General features: G+C 43.5%; 1 protein-coding gene across 3 annotated transcripts in view; it reads left to right on the forward strand.

Annotated features, from left to right (window-relative positions):
• Positions 1 to 19200, forward strand: part of CNTRL (centriolin) — a 350863-nt gene that overhangs the window by 219714 nt on the left and 111949 nt on the right. For all 3 annotated transcript variants that reach the window (XM_033961428.1, XM_033961427.1, XM_033961429.1), the window contains 4 exons: positions 197 to 313; positions 5775 to 5919; positions 6252 to 6394; positions 12295 to 12478. In XM_033961428.1, coding sequence (XP_033817319.1) covers positions 197 to 313; positions 5775 to 5919; positions 6252 to 6394; positions 12295 to 12478 — 589 coding nt within the window. The remainder of the gene's footprint in view (positions 1 to 196; positions 314 to 5774; positions 5920 to 6251; positions 6395 to 12294; positions 12479 to 19200) is intronic.

Consider the following 19200-nt stretch of genomic DNA (forward strand, 5'->3'; position numbering starts at 1 on the left):
CATTACATGCCCCAATGTGTGTTTACAAGATTATTTGGGTACTGTGAACTGCTTTTTTTTTTTTTTAGCACACTGTATAATCATTAAAATGTGGTAGAAGTCTAATTTCTGCCATAGGAAAACTTGGTTAGCCTTTACCAATTGGTCAAGCTGCACTGAACCTTAAGAATTATGTACTTCTGTTTTTATACTACAGGAACTTCAGGCAGTGGAAGGATTTTGCATTCAGGCTGCTCAAGCATCTCGAGATCTAGGTAAAGCAGAAGCTGAAATAGAATTGTTGCAGAAAATTGTACAGAAAAAAGAGAGCCAGGTAAGATTAATAGCTGTGATGCCCCTTGCATTGTTCTGTTTCCAGAATTATGAGACATTCAAAATGAAGCAACATTTGGAAACACAAACCCATTAATGTATTTATCAAGAGTGATGGTATTCTGGCACTAGCGAGCAGTATAAGGAATGGCAGCATTGCTGCATTGCTCCAGTGGTCTCATTGATTTAATAAAAAAATTTGTCAATAACACTGAATAACTTTTTCTACAAATGGCACAATCTGATAATCTAAACACCATATGCTACTGCTAAAATCGTAAAAAGGCACAAGCTAGAGCCGCCTTCTCCAAAAAAGTTCACAGAAGAATCTAAAGAAGACAGCACTCAAAACATCATGGTCGAGCTTAAGGCCCTGCAATTACTATTAACTGACATGAAAGAAGACATGACTGAAATTAAGTCGGAGTTAGCAGATATGAGGGAAGATATCACGCAATTCCAAACGTGCATGGAGTCTGTGGAGACAAAACAGCTTACTCAACAAGAAAATATCAAGACTCTTCAATCACAAGTCAAAAAAATAAACCAACTTGAAAAGGATCTGGAGGAAGCCAATTTAGAGGAAGGATCTGGAGGAAGCCGTAATAATATCAAATTATCCCAGGACAAGCAGGCAGCATATTCTCAACATATGGGTGACGTCATCCACAGAGCCCCGATGCAGACAGCTTCACAAGGAGACTTGGTTGAAGAACTTTTAGAAAGTTCGCAACTGCCGCACCACGCATGTGCGAGTGCCTTCCCACCCGAGGTAGGGCACGCATCTCCTCAGTTCTAAGTTTCACGCGGAGCTGAGAAGCCCTCGTTTCAAGGTTCTGCATGAGAGTTAGTTTTACTCATGCCTTCTCTCACTGCGGCCCGTGTATTTCTTTTTCTTTACAGGATCGCTGTGTTACGCGTTAAAATAAAAAAGTCGTGTCACGGCCGGTCACAGGATTTAAGACGTGTAGCCGATATCAACGCGTGATCTTCATCATTGACCCACATAAGTGGTGTGTACAGTGTTTGGGACCTAATCATTGTCCGGAATCGCGCACCTGCTGTGCTACACTTCAAAATTGATCTTAAACGTTGTCGAGTTCAGCTTGAAAAAATTTTCGGGGGAATGGATCTTTCTTCCACTAAAGCCTCTACCCCAATTGTGGCCTCGACCTTGACTCCGTTGAAGTCTTCTGTGGGGCCCAAAGCTTCAACCTCAACCTCGCTAAAAATCTTCCTCATCCTTGGGTAAGTCAGCTAAATTCTCTCTGGAGGGGCTGTTATCCTAAGTGTCTCCATCATGCAAGCTACCCAAGCCAACCCCTCAGGAGTCACAGGCCATTTCAACAGCGACCTTGGTGGACCCGCTCGCTTCGAGCCTTCTCAGGAAACATGTCTCAAAGTCGAGACAACATTTTTCCTCGATGTCATCGAGGTACTTCTACAACAGGTCAATGTCTTGAGCTTATTTAGCCTTTTACTGTTAGGTAGCGTCATCTTCTTAGTCTTGAGGTACTCTGATTTTATTTTCCACATATTTGATTTAGGGGTAGAAAATAATGGACTGATGTCTTAAGTTTATTCAGTCTATATGGATAATTTATACCATCTAACCTGATCAGGTTTTCTGTTTCTTCTTTCTTCCCTCTCTTTTTCTTTTTGTTGGGGTTTTGATTATTTTTGTTCTTACACTCTTCTACTGCAGCTTACAGGGAAGCTGTCGAGATAGTGTATGTTGGATTGATGTCTTAAGCTTATTCAATTTAACTGCAGTGCCTTATAACATCTATCGCTCATGCTATATAGCTTAGTTGTGAGATTTAAATCATTTTATTCCTTCCATATTGAATATTATTTTGCTATAGGTAAAGACGGAGCATGACAGGGTGATGTCTTAAGTTTATTCATCTGGGTAATGCCAAGCTATTCTGTTTAATTTTCCTGTCTGTAGTTTATTTTCTGTTATATTTTCCTATCTATAGATTTGTTTATGTGTGTGCTGGTTTTTCCTTTTTGTAGTGTATGGCTTTCTTGTATGTGGGTAGCATTGTACCTTGGTATAACATTAGTGATTGAGCTGTATAAGACAAGTTTCAAGTGTGCCCCAGACATTTAGACCTGTAACACAGTATATTATTCTATATGCTTTAGTAAGATAGTAAACATGCCCAGCAATAGAGGATAGTTAGTTTCTGTGTGTAGTAATGTAATTATTAAAGTGGCTGTTGATTTGCACGTGATGCCTGCTATATGCCTTACTACTTGCTGAGTATATGAAAAGATAGCTGATTTAGTTATTCAGGTCTGCAAAGAAATCAATCTGCACAGTCTTATTCTTCAAGATACAAGTTACTCTTGGGCACTTGATTTCACTAAATGTAAATTTATATGTTTATCTTTCACCATGCAATGTTGTTTGCTATACAGTGGGTTAAATGCAAAATTCTGTTTGCACACTATTTTAAGAGATTGTTGGATGGCATTGGTATGTATATCTGTTATGAGAGATTACCGTATTTTTCGTACTATCATACCTATCCATAAGATGCATCCCCCTGTAGAGGAGGAAAAAAACCAAGGAAAAAAAATTTCCTCCTCTACAGGGGGATGCATCTTATGGACAGGTGCGTCTGGTGCTAGGAAGCCCAAAGCAGCCCCCCCCAGAGCCCGAAGCCACCTGCAGCCCAAAGCAGCCGGCTCACTGCCCGAAGCTGTCCACAGCTAAAGCAGCCCGCCCACAGCCTGAAGCTGCCCGCAGCCCCCCCAGTACCTTTTTTAAGTTGCAGTGGTCCAGCGTGCTTTCCTGCTGGATGACTGGCTTTAGTAGCAGAGAGGCGCGATGCGGGAGCGCAACCTTTGGGCTTTCTGCCTGGTCCTATGCCGCTTAGTGATTGGCCTGTTTTGGATAATGTTAGGGAGTGGTTTGCCATTTTCCAGATCATAGGTATTTTTACATGCAGATAAGCACCAAATTTCAATGAAAAACTATAAATGTACCCATTATAAGTTTCAAAGGGATAGTGCAAAGTAACTGCAAACTTTTGTGCAGGCATATTTTAATGGAAATTTATGTGCCCAGCTTTGGAAATAGAAGTTTCATGTTTTGCAGAGGATTACAAACATTATACACTTCTGATGCTAAAAGTGCACATGAGCGTGGAACGCTATCCTTAATTCAATTAACCTCAATAAGGCTAATTGTATAGCAGAACAGAGCACCTGGGTTAAGTGAGCAGAAAGGCACCATGTGGTCCTATTTTATAAAGAGGCTTAGGCACTTAAGTGACTTTAAAAATTTGGTGCATATTTTATAAAATATGTATGCATATTGCAGCTTTACTCTGCCCCTGTAGAGCCTACTGTAAAAGTAAGTGCCAGCTTCCACCTCTGATAGACATCCTATCATTCAATAATGGGTCAGGTTAAATACAATGTATTGAAAATGTTTAAAAGCGGGCTGAGATCCAAGATGGCCGCAGGGACGGTTTGCTGAGCATCCTGGCTGAGACTTTCGGGCGATTAAACGATTTACCTGCTCCTCCAAAAAACTTTTTCTTCGTTTTAAAATGCCAAAACGAAGGGGCCGAAGCGCCGCTGCAGCCTCGCGGCGCCCAGACCCCATCAGAGTCGGCAATATCGACGAACTTCTTCGCCGGATGCAAGCGGTATCAGTGGCGGCGTCAGCTCACCCGATGGAGGCACTTGGAGGCGAGCTGCAAGCGATCTCCCCCGGACTAGAGATCTCCCTTAGCCCCGACGCCAGAGCACCTTCCCCACTACCTCGGACAGCCAGCTCCCCACAAGAGGAGGAGTTACTGGAAGGCGGTGAGCTCCCCTCCTGTGAGGCTTCGAAAATCAGAGAGGGGAGCTTGGATTTAGAGCAGGACTCCCGTTTGGAGAGCCCTGTGGTGTCTGAGGTTATTTCTAACAACAGCACTCAGGAAGGACACCTACAAGAAGTGAGGTCAGTTGAATTGTCTAAAACTGTGCCTAAAAAATATACCACAATAGTTAAGCCCCAAGAAATAACACTTGAAGCAATTTGGGATCTAGTGGCAGATCTGGCTGATTCTATTAAGCCTCAATTGTGCCAAGTTGAACAAAAACTAAAAACCCATGAAATACATATAACAAATATACAGGCTGATATGCAAGAACTAAAAAACTCCAATACAGTCACAAAACAGCTAACAGAAACACTAATGCGAGATAATATAAATTTGAGAAGGAAATTGGAAGCATTGGATAATATTTCTCGCAATAATAATCTCAGATTAATTAGCTTTCCTAGAGTGGCAACAATACCTCCGCGAGATATGCTGAAACGATATATGCTAGAGATATTGGGAATTTCAGAAGAACTGCTGCCACCGTTTACCCAGGTCTACTATTTGCCTATACGAAAGGAAGAAGGACAACATTCAAAATTACAGGAATTACCAATGGACCAAAAGTCATTAGACATTTCAAAAATTTTGGAACAGTCGGACAGGGAAACCGTGACACCAGCAACTTTACTTCTTACAGTTGCCTTGGCACCAGACAAACAATGGTTACTAAGACTATACTTTAAAAATAAGTTAAAAGAATTCTTGGGACATAAAATACAAATGTTTCCTGACCTGGCACGAGAAACCCAAAAACGGCGTCGAGAATTTCTGATTCTAAAACCGGGAGTTATTGCGCTTGGAGCTTCTTTCTTTTTAAGACACCCATGTAAATGTGTGATAATATATCAAAAGCAAAAATATGTTTTCTTTGATCCTACACAACTGACTACCTTCTTGTCGGCTGAGCACCTGAAAGCAGGGACATTATGAGAGCTCATTGAATTAATCTGGATACTTTTCAGCTGACTGGATTTCCTGAATTTCCTGTTTTTTTTTCTTTCTTTATATTAATGCTCGCTGTTATTACTTCTTGGATCTATGATTTGTGGACTTGAGCTGGAGTTAAGCTATTTTTCTTTTTGATAGTGTTAATTATAACAAAGTTTTTGTACTTTGTATTCTTTAGATAACTCTATCTTTCTGTACAAGTGGATACTTGATATTTTTTATGGAAAATGTGATAAATAAATAATTAAAAAAAGAAAATGTTTAAAAGCACTTAAATTTATAATATTGTGTTTAAGGAATGTTGGAAGCAGGTACCTGGTAATTAAGAAGTCATTTTACTAAGGTGCACTTCATGGATTCAACACGCACTAATGAATTAGTGTAAATTAACCCCCTCTTTTACGAAACTCAATGAGCGTCGGGAGCAGCGCAGGCCATTCAGCACGGCTCCCCGCACTAGAAACTGCTATCACAGTTTCGTAAAAGGAGGCTTAAGTGCCATAGGTATACACTGGCGTGTGTGACATTTCATGTTCACTAAACTCATTAGCACATCTTAGTACAAGGATCTCTAAATGTTTTGTAGTATTTGAATGATTACAGTATATTTTATTTCCATATAAGATCCAGGATGAGAAGGAGAAAGCTGATGCAGGAGCATTTGCTTCAGATTTTCAACAATACGAGATTGACAAACTGAACAATATTTTGAAAAGGCAAAAAGCAGAAACTGAGCGTCTAAAGCACCTATTGGACCATGCCCAGGCAGGTAAGGAACTGGATCAAAATACTCTTAACATGTGGAATTCTCTAATCTTCTGCTCACTCTTCCATATTGTTAAAAAACTTGTCTGTGCAGCTTAAGACCTGCACCAATTATCCATAATAATCAAAATCATAAAAATATCACAATTAAAATACCTGCAGCCAAATATTAACAACTTACATATGATTTCTGTGGAAGGCTGATTGTAGATTAAAGATATCTGCACTGATTTAATTTTTCCCTTAATTTGCCTTCCTCCTCCCCCCGCCCCAATTAAAAAAACATGTTCACTATTTCTGAACTCTCTCCAATGCCTTTTTGTGGGCTTTTTGCAGATAACACCAAGGGCATTGAAAACTTGCTGGATGAAATTGCAGCTCTCAGACGTGCCCTATCTCACCAGAATGATTATATCACCAGTATGATTGACCCATTCAGAAAGAGAGGATACTGGTACTATGTACCTTCACCATCTAAAGTAGGAATATTGGAATAATATTTTGTGCACAGTTATAGAAAACTTTCGATTTAATAAGTTGTGATAGTGTCAGAACAGTTATATAACACTATATTTCCTAAAATTGCCCTGTTACATGTTGTAGGCCTTGGGATTTGGATTTTAGATTCAGTTGCTCACCTTTTCCTTCACACTCCAACATGCCAGTGTTAGTTTGGTGAACAGTATGCTTAATTTAGATTGATTTTACAAATTAATCAAGTCTTCACTTGTTATGACAAGTAACTTGGTCTTTATTTTACCTCTCCATATTGGTAGTGCATAGGCCATTTATACAACCAACTAATTAATCTGATTTTCTAGTGCAATATGTCTAGTAGTCCTGAATTCTAAGATTGTGCTTCTGAACCCACAAGTTGCTCGCAGAATGATATCACTCATCTTTCAACTCCACCCAGTAGGCTTGTTCCTGCCCCATCAGTTTTTCTTCTGCGAGCAAGTTATTCAGATGTGCTTCTGATCTACTTTGTGGTTTTATAATTTTCGGGTTTTTTGCTGTCATTTTAAGTTGGAGTATCAGGGGTGGAACCTGTATAGGACGCTCGGTCTCAGAAGCCACCTAAGCTTTTGAGAGTTGCACACAGGTGTCCTATATAGAATTGCATCTGTCCTCATGGACAGACGCCTAAGCCCAACTAACACCACAGTTTAGTGGCAGGGAACCTGTCGTCCCCCTCCCCCCCAAGATATCCCCTGGCAGGAGAGATGCCCAGTCCCTCCTGCTGGACACCCCCCCAAGCCCACCCGGAACCCACCATTACCTTTTTTAGTTGGCCAGCCGGAGGGATGCTTACTCCTTTCAGCTGGCAGGCCTGCCTCCACTGAATGGGAGGGGCCTTAAGCACCTGGGCCAGTCAGGGCCCTAGGACCCTCCCCGGTGCATCCCATGATGCACCGAGAAGGGGAAGACCCGCCGTTGTACAGATCTATGGTGAGACCTGATTTTGAATTTTGTGTACAATTCTGGAGGCCACATTACCAAAAAGATGTGCTGAGAGTTGAGTCGGTTTAACGAATGGCCAACAGGATGGTCTCGGGACTCAAGGATCTCCCATATGAGGAAAGGCTGAGTAAATTGCAGCTATACTCACTCGAGGAACGTAGAGAGAGGAGACATGATTGAGACGTTTAAATATATCACGGGCCGTATCGAGGTGGAAGATGATATCTTCTTTCTTAAAGGTCCCACGACCACAAGAGGGCATCCGCTGAAAATCAGGGGCGGGAAATTTCATGGTGACATCAGGAAGTATTTCTTCACCAAAAGGGTGGTTGATCATTGGAATGAACTTCCACTGCAGGTGATTGAGGCCAGCAGCGTGCCAGATTTTAAGAAAAAATGGGATAGGCATGTGGGATCTCTTGGGGGGTGAAGTTGGGGGGTGGGTCATTAGAGTGGGCAGACTGGATGGGCCGAGGCCCTTTTCTGCCGTCATTTTCTATGTTTCTATGTAATTCCCTGCCCTTATTGTCCCAGGAAACAGTTTCCCTGGCAGAGTCTGATTCTCTGCATTAGATCAGCGGACAAGAATTAGTGGAGGCCCTGGACAAGGGGGAAGAAGACATGGTGCTGTGGCTGTTCAAGGCATCAGCACTCCTGGGCATAATAGCTAATTCGCTGCAAGAATTGCAGCTGGAATTTCCGCCAGTCTCCACGTCACAGTGCTCAACTATGAGCTGCTCAGTAACTCCGACCACTTTCTTTCCTTATTTTTATTTCTTATTTCTAATCTTAATGTATATTTTCTGTAAACCGCTTAGAACCTAACGGATGTAGCGGTATATAAGAAATAAATTACATTACATTACATTACATTTTATTTTTTTTTTATTGTATTTATACACCATTTATAGCCTAAGCAGTTTACACTTAGGTACATCACAAAGCTAGTCACTGACCACTGGGGTCTGATTCTCATTAGGCGGCACTAGACGTCCTACTGCCACCTAAGTTAATTGTTTTAAGTGATGATAAATGACATGGTAATTAACTGCTTCAATTAAAAGGTGATTTAAGGCCACTAATACCCTCCCTGACAGCTAATAGCACATAGTGACGCTGAAGCCCAGAAGGTGGCATGGTTAGGGGGCAGCTTCAGACTTCGGTGTTCCTATGTGCCACTGACTGCGATTTTGATATGACTTTGGGCGCCGAAACTAGGCCTGTGAAATCCTGGTCTACATTTCCAGCACCTAGGGTCTGTCAAGGTGTGATTCTAGAAGCAGCGCCTGTTGGTGATTGGCATGTGGCCAGGATCCTGTTTTGTAAACATCTGCCGTGGCACATGTTGCTTCAAGAATCAGCCCCTGGAAGTCTCCAGAGGGGTCTCTGCGAGTGGCCAAGACTGTGGCCAAGTTAACCCTATGACTCTGTATTTTCAACAGCTGTTTGTTCAGCCAAAGGTAGATTTGGTAGCATGTGTCACCAAGTGGACTTCCCTGCCCAGTGAAGAAGGTGTGATGTTGAAGGATACTCGAGAACCACAAGGTAGATAAGGTTCTCAAGAGGCAATTTGAAGCTTTAGCCTTAGGTATTAAATCGGAAGCCATGGATTCCTATATGACACGTGCTTGCCACACTCGGCTAGCTCAGGTCCCAGCCTCAGAAATAGACAAGGACCCTCAGATGATCATTTCTGGGGAGTATTATGTAGTAGACGCTCTGTATGGCATCTTAAGTCATGAGCATGGTGTCGGCTTATTCTGTCTCTGCCCAATGGATGCTTTGTGTCAGACAATGAGCAGGAGATTTGGTTTCTAAGGCAACACTCAGCAGACTTTCCTTCAAGGAGTAGATGCTGTTTGGAAAGGGGATGGATGACCAGTGTTATGGACTGTTGTCCTATGGCTTGCTGGACAGCAGACCCCAGGTGGCTTGAAGTTCAGGCGAGGGAATTTTCAAGGCTCTCAAAGATGCTGCTCTTACATGGGAGGCCAAGTGACGCAGAAGTTCAGTGAGGGCAAAAGACTGCAAGCCTCTGATTCTCATCCCTCTCCAGCCTCTAAGAGAGAGCAATGACACCAAGCCAGTGGCCGCACCACCCTCTCTTAGATTTGGGGCAGGATGCCTGCTTACTGAATGGTCTGGCCACAGATAGATGCAGATTATTGGGTCCTGGAGGTTGTTCAAGAAGGTTACAAGATCGAGCTCTGTTACCCCATTCAGATCTCTTTGTAGATTTCCCAGCCGGTTGGCTGGAGAGAGCCCTCAGAGTCCAGGCAACCGTGCAAAGGCTTCTGGATCTCCACACCATAGAGCAAGCTCCGGACAAAGACTTGGACTCAAGCAGATAATTCCACATACTTCATAGTGCCAAAGAAAGACTCAGACTACTGGAGACCAAGTTGGTCAATGCTGCTCTGAAAGTACTGCGCTTCCACATGGACAACATTCATTCTTTCATTGCAGCAGTGGCACCTGGGGAAACTCTTGCCTCCTTTTCCTCCATTTTTCCGGCTCTCAGGAAGTATTTGCGGTTTCATGTACTAGAGCAGCATTTCTAATTCTCCGCTCTTCTCTTTGGCCTTGCCATGTCACCTCGTACCTTTACCAAGGTGATGTTGAGTTACAAGTATATCTTGCAGGGAGCCATTTCTTAAAATTATGGAAGCAGGGCTTTCCTTGCACACGGTTCTGTCCTTTCTATTGAAAGTAGTCTCTGCCTTCCATCTCAATTAGAAAGTCTGTTTGCCCACCTTTCGGCCTATGGGGTTGAAAGAAAAGGACAAAATATTGCATTTGCTAGACATCAAGAGAGTGCTTATTCGTTATCATGAAGTTACCAATGAGTTTCAAGTTTCTGATCATCTTTTGTTCTGGCCAGTCATGCTAAGAAAGGCAGGTCTGCATCCAAGGCCTCAATTTCCAAATGGATTAAAATGGCAATTTCTTTTGTTTATTGGAATGTGGTAAGCAGCTGCCGATCACATTGAAGGCATACTCCATCAGAGGGGTGGCTCATGGGCAGAGGCTTGGGCAGTCTGCTCCGTGGAGGTTGTAGAGCAGCGACATGGTCTACTCTTCATACCTTTACCAGGTTCCTTAGAGTAGATGTGGCAACCAGAGAGGATGCTGCTTTTGGGTCCTCAGTATTAAAGGCAGGCTCAGTAGTCCCACCCTACACTCAGAGGACAGTTTTGGTACATCCCTAGCATTCAGGACTACTAGTCACATTGCACTAGAAAGAAAGATTAGGTTCTTACCTTGATAATCTTCTTTCTTGTATTTGTGTCTAGTAGTCCTGAAGCCCCACCCTGTGAGGGGATTTCACTTATCTTTGGTATCAATTTCTGTCCAACTGTAAAGAATTTCTCTGTCTCTCGGCTAAGATGGAAAAAAAATTCTGAGTTTTTGCTTCTTAGTAGGACATGCGAGTACCTCTGAGCTCTATAAATGTTAATACCAGTTGCACATAGTTTTGTATAATTTTGATAATGTTTTACTTGTTTAAGATCAGAACAAAAGTACGAGGGCTGTTCAAAAAATATCAGACCTTAATTTTTCTTGTGTAAACAAATAAAGCTTAGGGAGGTGTGATTTGGTTCACATATGTAGGCGACCCTAATGTGCATGCTTCAATTTTTTTCCCGCCTACAGAAGCTGTCAGTCGCCAGCAGACCGCCGATGAGTGAGGAAGTGTAAGTGAGCGCTGTCGGATTTTCTTTTTTGACAAAATGACAGAAAAAGTTGAACAACTCTACTGCATTAAATTTTGTGTAAAGCTTGGCAATTCCCAAGTGGAAACAATCCGCAAGATTCAAAGCAATTGGCACCACATAGATAAAGGAGTGGTACAACTGCTTCAGAGATGGCCGCACATCAGTGGAGAGTGAAGCACGTTCTGGTAGGCCCTCAACATCCAGAAATGAGATCGTCATTGACCAAGTAAGGACCTTGGTAATGCAGGATCGTCGAATCATGATCAGAGAACTTGCAGACGAGGTGAGCATCAGCATTGGATCTGTTCATTCCATTTTGACTGAGGATTTGGGCTTCAGGAGAATTTCAGCGAAGTTTGTGCCAAAGTTGCTAACGATCGAGCAGAAGCAACTCCATTTGGAGATCGCACAAGACATGCTGGAGACTGTGAACAGTGATCCCAACTTCCTCAGAACAGTGATCACCAGCGATGAGTCCTGGGTTTATGGGTACGATTTCAGTCAAGAGAAGACATCATGCAGAATGCAACGGACCAGTTGCAAGCAATCTCAAAAGAGGCAGTCCAGCGCCGCTTCTGACAGTGGCAGAACCGTTGGAAGAAGTGTGTGGCAGCCCAAAGGGAATACTTTGAAGGACATTAGTATAAGATTGTTGTATCTGAATACGAGTATTTTTTTATGAATAAAGGTCTGATACTTTTTGCACAGCCCTCGTATAGTGTTGGGGAGTTCTCTCCATTGCCCTCCTTCCAGTGATATCTTCAATTACAGTGGTTCTTGACTGTTTGTGTACAAATTTGAGGGGGTAGGAGCAAGCCTACTGGGAAGGAGGTGGAATTGAAAAATGAATGATATAATCTTGCAAGCTACTTGTGGGTTCAGATGCATAACCTTAGCATTCAAGACTATTAGACACACCTACAAGACAGAAGATTATTGAGGTAAGATCCTAATCTTTCTTTCTGTTGATATGTTTGACAGTATATCAAATAAATTGACCGTGATCTTTAGAAATTAAATATGTGATTGCATTATAATAGATTGCAAAATCATGTTAGTTGTATCAAACCAGATTACCATGAGATCACTTTTAAACATTCCTTTCAGAGTCCACATATTGTGCTAGTCAAAATTCAAGTTGTTAGTATTTAGCTCAAAAGAAAGAAGCTCAGACTTTTCTTGATCCTGAATGTTGTATTTAGGCATCAAGTCCTGGTGCAAAAGACTCTGAGTTAGGCTTGCAATATCCTGTTACATCATCGCCAGCTAAAAAAGGAGGCAATGCAAGCTGGCACACAAGGAAAGAAGAACCTATGACAGCAGCAAGAGGACATTGGGTTTACTCACCATTCAGGAGTCATTTGCAGAAATCGCATTCCAGTAGAGGTAAGTCATTATACAATATGGAGGGAAATCTTTAAAGCTATTTATATCTGGGTAAATAGCAATTATTCCAGGACAAGCAGGCAGAATATTCTCACTGATGGGTGACGTCACCGATGGAGCCCCTTTATGGACCACTTCAAAAGTGCATCGCCAATTTAAGTGTTTAGAAAGTTTGCGATAATCCGCACCGCTCATACGCGAGTGTCTTCCTTCTCGACATAGACGTGCAGTCCCTTCAGTTTCTTAAGTTTCCACGGAGCTAAGAAGTCTCGTTTCAATGGCCGTTGAAATTTTTTCTTTATCGCTGCCTTCCCACTCTTGCAGTTTGTGACTTTTCAGTCATTTTTTTTGTTTTACTTTGTTTCTTTTCCTTGATTAAAATAAAAATAAAAATTTTCATTTTTTCTCTTTCGCGGGTTCGGCCCAGCGGGGCCTGTTGTACCACCTTGGCCTCCGATTTCGATCTTGCCAGGGAGGTCTTCCCGTCGATGTCCCATCCTCAGACGGGTTTTAAGAAGGGCCGTCGCTGTGCTCAGCCCATATTGGTAATTGACCCGCACCGCTGGTGCCTCCAATGTTTGGGGCCTGAGCACCGCCCTGAGACTTGCACCCAGTGTTCTTCTCTTCAGAAAAGGACTTTAAAAACCGCCTTCTTCAACAGAATTCCTGTGGCTCCTAGAAAGCTTGACTCATTGTACAGAGCGGTTCCTATACCTGGGTTTGTTAAACCTCAGCTTCTTCATGAGTCTCTTGTCATAGAATTGACCTTGAAGAAGTCTGCAGGCGCTAGTGTCTATGCTTCTATACCACCTAACAGAGAAGGTAAAGCAATGGACAAATTTGGTAAACGCCTTTACCAAAATGCTATGTGACATCATCTCTTCTGCAGTCGCTTCACTGATGGTTGGCATCTTCCAATCTCTCCAGAGGTCTACTGTTTCATTTGCCCTCTCAACAACAGGTGCTAATGATGAACACATCCCCTTTTGCATGGGGTCGCACTTGGACAGTCTTCAGACTTTGTCCATATCTTTGTCTTTGTCCGGTCTTTATGTTGCCTTGTTTTATTTTTTTTAATTATTATTATTCTTTTTTAAACTCCAATTTTAACAATTGTAAACTGTCCGGATATTTATTTGATGGTCGGTATATCAAACTGTAAATAAACTTGGAAACTTGGCAAGGTCTTTGGTCTGCCAGAGAACGGAAATTTCACATCAATCTCCTAGAGCTCAGAGCGATGTATTATGCCCTCAAAGCTTTTCAATATCATTTATGCCCTCAATTCCTTCTCCTTCGCAAGGACAATCAAGTAGCAATGTACTACATAAACAAGAAAGGAGGCACAGGCTCTCTTCTGTTATGCAAGGAAGCCCAAAATATTTGGACTTGGGCAACTGCTTGCAACCTTTTCTTGAAGGCTGTCTACATTCAGGGGGAGAAGAATTCCCCAGCAGACATCCTCAGCAGAATTCTTCAGCCTCACGAATAGACTCTCAGTTCAGCAGCTCAATGGGGCACTCCACAACTTATGTGCCCCAGTTTTGCTCTAGTCTCTATTCTCCACACCGTCCGGAGTCCGATACATTTCTCTTGGATTGGACGGGCATTCCCTCCAACTCCTCTCATGTTGAAGACTCTTTTCAAACTCAAACGAGAGTCGACCACCATGATTATCATTGCTCCTCGGTGGCCCAGGCAACATTGGTTCTCCCTTCTACTTCAACTGAGCACCAGGGAGCCAATTCCTTTACCAATCTTTCCTATTCTGCTAACTTGGAATCAAGGATCTCTTCTACATCTCAACCTGCAATCGTTGCACCTGACAGCATGGTCTCTCTCGGTCTGAATCCACCTACTTAACATCTCTTTGAGTCTGTACGCAATATTAGTGACGCCTCCAGGGAACCAGCCACACAACAATGTTATCAACAAAAATGGACTAGGTTTTCTTCCTGGTGTCTCCTTCATCATTAAGATCCAACTTCTTTGTCAGTAGAGTTGCTGTTAGATTATCTACTTTCTCTATCTGACTCTGGACTCAAATCTTCATCGATCAGAGTTTATCTCAGCGCTTTTACAGATTTTCACATGCCAGTTGGAAGAAAACCTCTTATTGCTCATCCTTTGGTCTCCAGATTTATGAAAGGGTTTTTAAATGTGAAACCACCTCTCAAACCTCTTCCTGTAGTCTGGGACCTTAACGTAGTCTTCGGACTAATGTCTTCGGACACAGACTAGCCAGCCTACTTCGAAGGGCTTTAAACTAGGTAAGTCGGGGGTGGGTACCCACTTTTACACCGGAGCAGTAAGTAACTATCCTGATGTGGAGAACCAACACTACGCTTCTAAGTCTGAGGTAAGTACCCTTATTGCAAAAGAATCGTTAGGAGACACCTTGACTCAAATGGGGGGCTCACTACAGGAGGTTAGTAAACAGAAAGAGTGGAGAGCTATGTATGTTAACGCACACAGCCTAGGGAATAAATTTCTACAACTAGAAACAGAAATAGTTAATGCAGATCTAGACATAGTAGCAATATCCGAAACATGGTTCACAGACTCTCATGGGTGGGATATAACTATACCAGGGTACAACCTGATTCGACAAGACAGAGAGGGTAAGTTAGGAGGTGGGGTAGCACTATACATCAAAGAAAACATTAAGACAACCAGGATCACGGATGTCAAGTATACTGGGGAATCTATCTGGGTAAACCTGGCCAGAGGCGGAGAAAAATGCCTGTACCTTGGTGTGATATACAGACCTCCAAGACAATCGGAGGACAAGGATGCAGAACTAATTGAAGACATTGAGAATATCACCTTACGGGGGGAGGCTGTACTATTAGGAGACTTCAACATGCCTGATGTAGACTGGAACACACTATCAGCGACAACTTGTGATAGCAGGAGGATATTAACGTCCATGAAGGGAGTACGGCTCAAACAAATGGTACTAGAGCCCACTAGGGCCCAGGCCATCCTGGACCTGGTACTTATGAACGGGGAAAGCGTCTCAGAGGTCTCAGTGGGAGAGACGCTAGCCACCAGTGACCATAACACGGTATGGTTTAACCTTAAGAAAGGCTTCCCTAGATCACAAACAAAAACAAGGGTACTCAATTTCCGGGGCACTGACTTCGCACGCATGGGAGATTTCGTCTATCAGACGCTGCAGGTTCAAGAAGTAACTACTAATGTGGAGGCTATGTGGTCAACCTTGAAATCGATCCTTCATGAGGCAACTATCCGCTACATAAAATCGGTAACCAAACAACAAAGAAAAAAGAAACCCCAATGGTTCACAAATGAGGTATCGTGCCTCGTCAAGGAGAAGAAAAGAGCATTTCTCTCATACAAACGCACGGGGGAAAAAGAAGCAAACATTGAATACAGGAAAAAGTCTGCAGCAGTCAAAACAGCAGTCAGGGAGGCCAAAATTCGTATGGAAGAAACTCTAGCAAAGAACATCAAGAAAGGGGACAAATCCTTCTTCAGATACATTAGCGACAGGAAAAAGAACGCAAACGGGATAGTACGCCTTAGAACACCAGACGGGAATTATGTAGAAACAGACTCCGATAAAGCCAAACTACTGAATGATTACTTCTGTTCAGTCTTTACCTGCGAAGCACTAGGGCACGGGCCTCGGCTAGCAGCAAAGCAAGGCATGGAAGACCCATTTCAGAAGTTTGAGTTCACACCAGCTGATGTTTACAAAGAACTGTCAAGACTCAAGGTGAACAAAGCCATGGGACCGGACAATCTGCACCCAAGAGTGCTCAGAGAGCTATGCGATATTTTGGCGGAACCATTAGCAATACTCTTCAATCTCTCCCTAAGCATGGGGAGAGTCCCCCTGGACTGGAAAACTGCCAACGTGGTTCCTCTGCACAAAAAGGGTTGCAGAGCGGAGGCCGCAAATTACAGACCAGTAAGTCTCACATCAATAGTGTGTAAACTCATGGAAACTCTACTTAAAGAGAAATTAGACGCAATATTGGATGATGGGAATCTGAGGGATCCCTGTCAACATGGATTCACTAAGGGCAGGTCATGCCAGTCCAATCTCATCAGCTTCTTTGATTGGGTGACAGGAAAGCTGGACTCGGGAGAGTCTCTGGACATAGTATACTTGGATTTCAGTAAAGCTTTTGACAGTGTCCCACACCGTAGACTATTAAACAAGATGAAATCGATGGGGTTAGGTGAGAAACTAACGGCGTGGGTCAACGATTGGCTGAGTGGAAGACTTCAGAAAGTGGTGGTCAATGGCACCCTCTCTGAGACATCGGAGGTGACTAGCGGTGTGCCGCAGGGCTCAGTCCTGGGACCATCCCTTTTTAACATATTCATAAGGGACTTGACCCGAGGGCTTCAGGGTAAAGTAGCGCTGTTCGCCGACGACGCCAAACTGTGTAATATAGTGGGTGGAAGCAATCCCACAGATGGTATGACGCAGGATCTGATCAAGTTGGAAAAATGGTCCACGACATGGCAGCTGGGCTTCAACGCTAAAAAGTGTAAGGTCATGCATCTCGGCAGCAGAAATCCATGCAGAACATACACCTTGAATGGAGAAACACTAGCTAAGACTTCAGAGGAACGGGACTTGGGAGTGATCATCAGTGCAGACATGAAGGCTGCCAAACAGGTGGAGAAGGCCTCATCCAAGGCGAGGCAAATGATGGGATGTATCAATAGAAGCTTCGTCAGCCGCAAACCTGAAGTCATAATGCCACTGTATAGAACCATGGTGAGACCTCATCTAGAGTACTGTGTGCAATTCTGGAGGCCACATTACCGTAAAGATGTGCTTCGAGCTGAGTCGGTCCAGCGAATGGCCACTAGGAAGGTCTCTGGACTCAAGGGTCTCTCATACGAGGAAAGACTGGGCAAATTGCAGCTGTACTCTCTAGAAGAGCGCAGGGAAAGGGGTGACATGATTGAGACTTTTAAGTACGTCACAGGTCGTGTCGAGGTAGAAAACGATATATTCCTTCCCAAGGGACCCTCGGTCACAAGGGGGCACCCGCTCAAACTCAGGGGAGGGAAATTTAGAGGTGACATCAGGAAGTATTTCTTCACAGAAAGAGTGGTGGATCACTGGAACAAATTTCCGACGCAGGTAATCAAGGCCACAAGCGTGCTCGACTTTAAGAATAAATGGGACATCCACGTGGGATCCCTACGTGGGTCGAGCAGCACTCAGACTTAATGGGGTGGGTCAGTAGAGTGGGCAGACTTGATGGGCTGTAGCCCTTTTCTGCCGTCACCTTTCTATGTTTCTATGTAGTTCTTTCCAGGTTGATGAAGCCATCATTTGAAACAATGGCCACAGCTCATCTCAAGTTTCTCACCTGGAAAGTGGTCTTTCTCATCGCCCTTACCTCTGCAAGGAGGGTCAGTGAGTTACAAGCCTTGGTTGCAGATCCACCTTTCACAGTTTTTCACTATGACAAAGTGGTTCTGCGTACTCACCCAAAGTTTCTTCTGAAAATTGTCACTGAGTTTCATCTCAATCAGTCGATTGTTCTGCCAGTGTTTTTCCCTAAACCTCATTCTCATGCAGGAGAAACGGCTCTTCACACACTGGACTGTAAATGTGCTTTGGCCTATTACATTGACAGGACAAATCCTCATCATACTTCTCCCTAACTCTTTGTCTCTTTTGATCCAAACAAGTTGAGGCATCCTGTTTCCAAGAGAACGATTTTCAACTGGCTGGCTGTCTGTATATCGTTCTGCTATGCTCAGACTGGACTGCCATTGTAGAGTCGTGTTACAGCCCACAAAATCCGAGCTATGGCAGCTTCTGTAGCTTTCCTCAGATCTACTCCTATTGAGGAAATTTGTAAAGCTGCCCCTGGTCCTCAGTTCATACATTCACTTCTCACTATTGTTTGGAGTCTTTCTCTATACGGGATGAGCACTTCGGCCAATCTGTATTACTTAATTTATTCTCCTAAAGGCCAACTTTCCCACCATCCCATTCTGGTTAGCTTGGAGGTCACCCATCAGTGAGAATATGCTGCCTGCTTGTCCTGAGATAAAGCACAGTTACTTATCATAACAGATGTTATCCAGGGACAGCAGGCAGATATGCTCACAACCCACCTACCTCCCCGGGTTGGCTTCTTAGCTGGCTTATCTTAACTGAAGGGACCGTGCGCCTGCGTCAGGCGGGAAAGCACTCACGCATGTGCAGTGCAGGCTATTGCAAATTTTCTAAACACTTAAAATGGCGATGCACTTTTGAAGTGGTCCGTACCAGGGCTCCATCGGTGACGTCACCTATCAGATCTGCCTGCTGTCCCTGAATAACACCTGTTACGGTAAGTAACTGTGCTTTTCCTGGGTAAACTACCCTCTGCTTGACTAAAAGTATATACACTTCCCCTTCCGTATTCGCGAATTCCGTATCTACGGATTCGGTTATTCACGATTTTTGACCAGAAAATTTTTTTTCATTTCTCGGGCTATTTTTAGCCCTACAAGCCCCCCCTCCCTTAGCCTTACCTGGCGATCTAGCGGGTTTTCAGGCAGGATCGATCTTCCCACGCTCCTGCCTCATGCAGATCGCTCACAGGAAATGGCTGCCTTGAGCTCCCGTAGTCTCTCGAGCCATTTCCTGTGAGCGATCTGCACGGGGCAGGAGCGTGGGAAAATTGCTGCTGTCTGAAAACCCGCTAGACCACCAGGTAAGGCTTAAGGGGGGG

The sequence above is a fragment of the Geotrypetes seraphini genome, chromosome 10 (genome assembly GCF_902459505.1).
Source record: "Geotrypetes seraphini chromosome 10, aGeoSer1.1, whole genome shotgun sequence".
Classification (NCBI taxonomy): domain Eukaryota; kingdom Metazoa; phylum Chordata; class Amphibia; order Gymnophiona; family Dermophiidae; genus Geotrypetes; species Geotrypetes seraphini.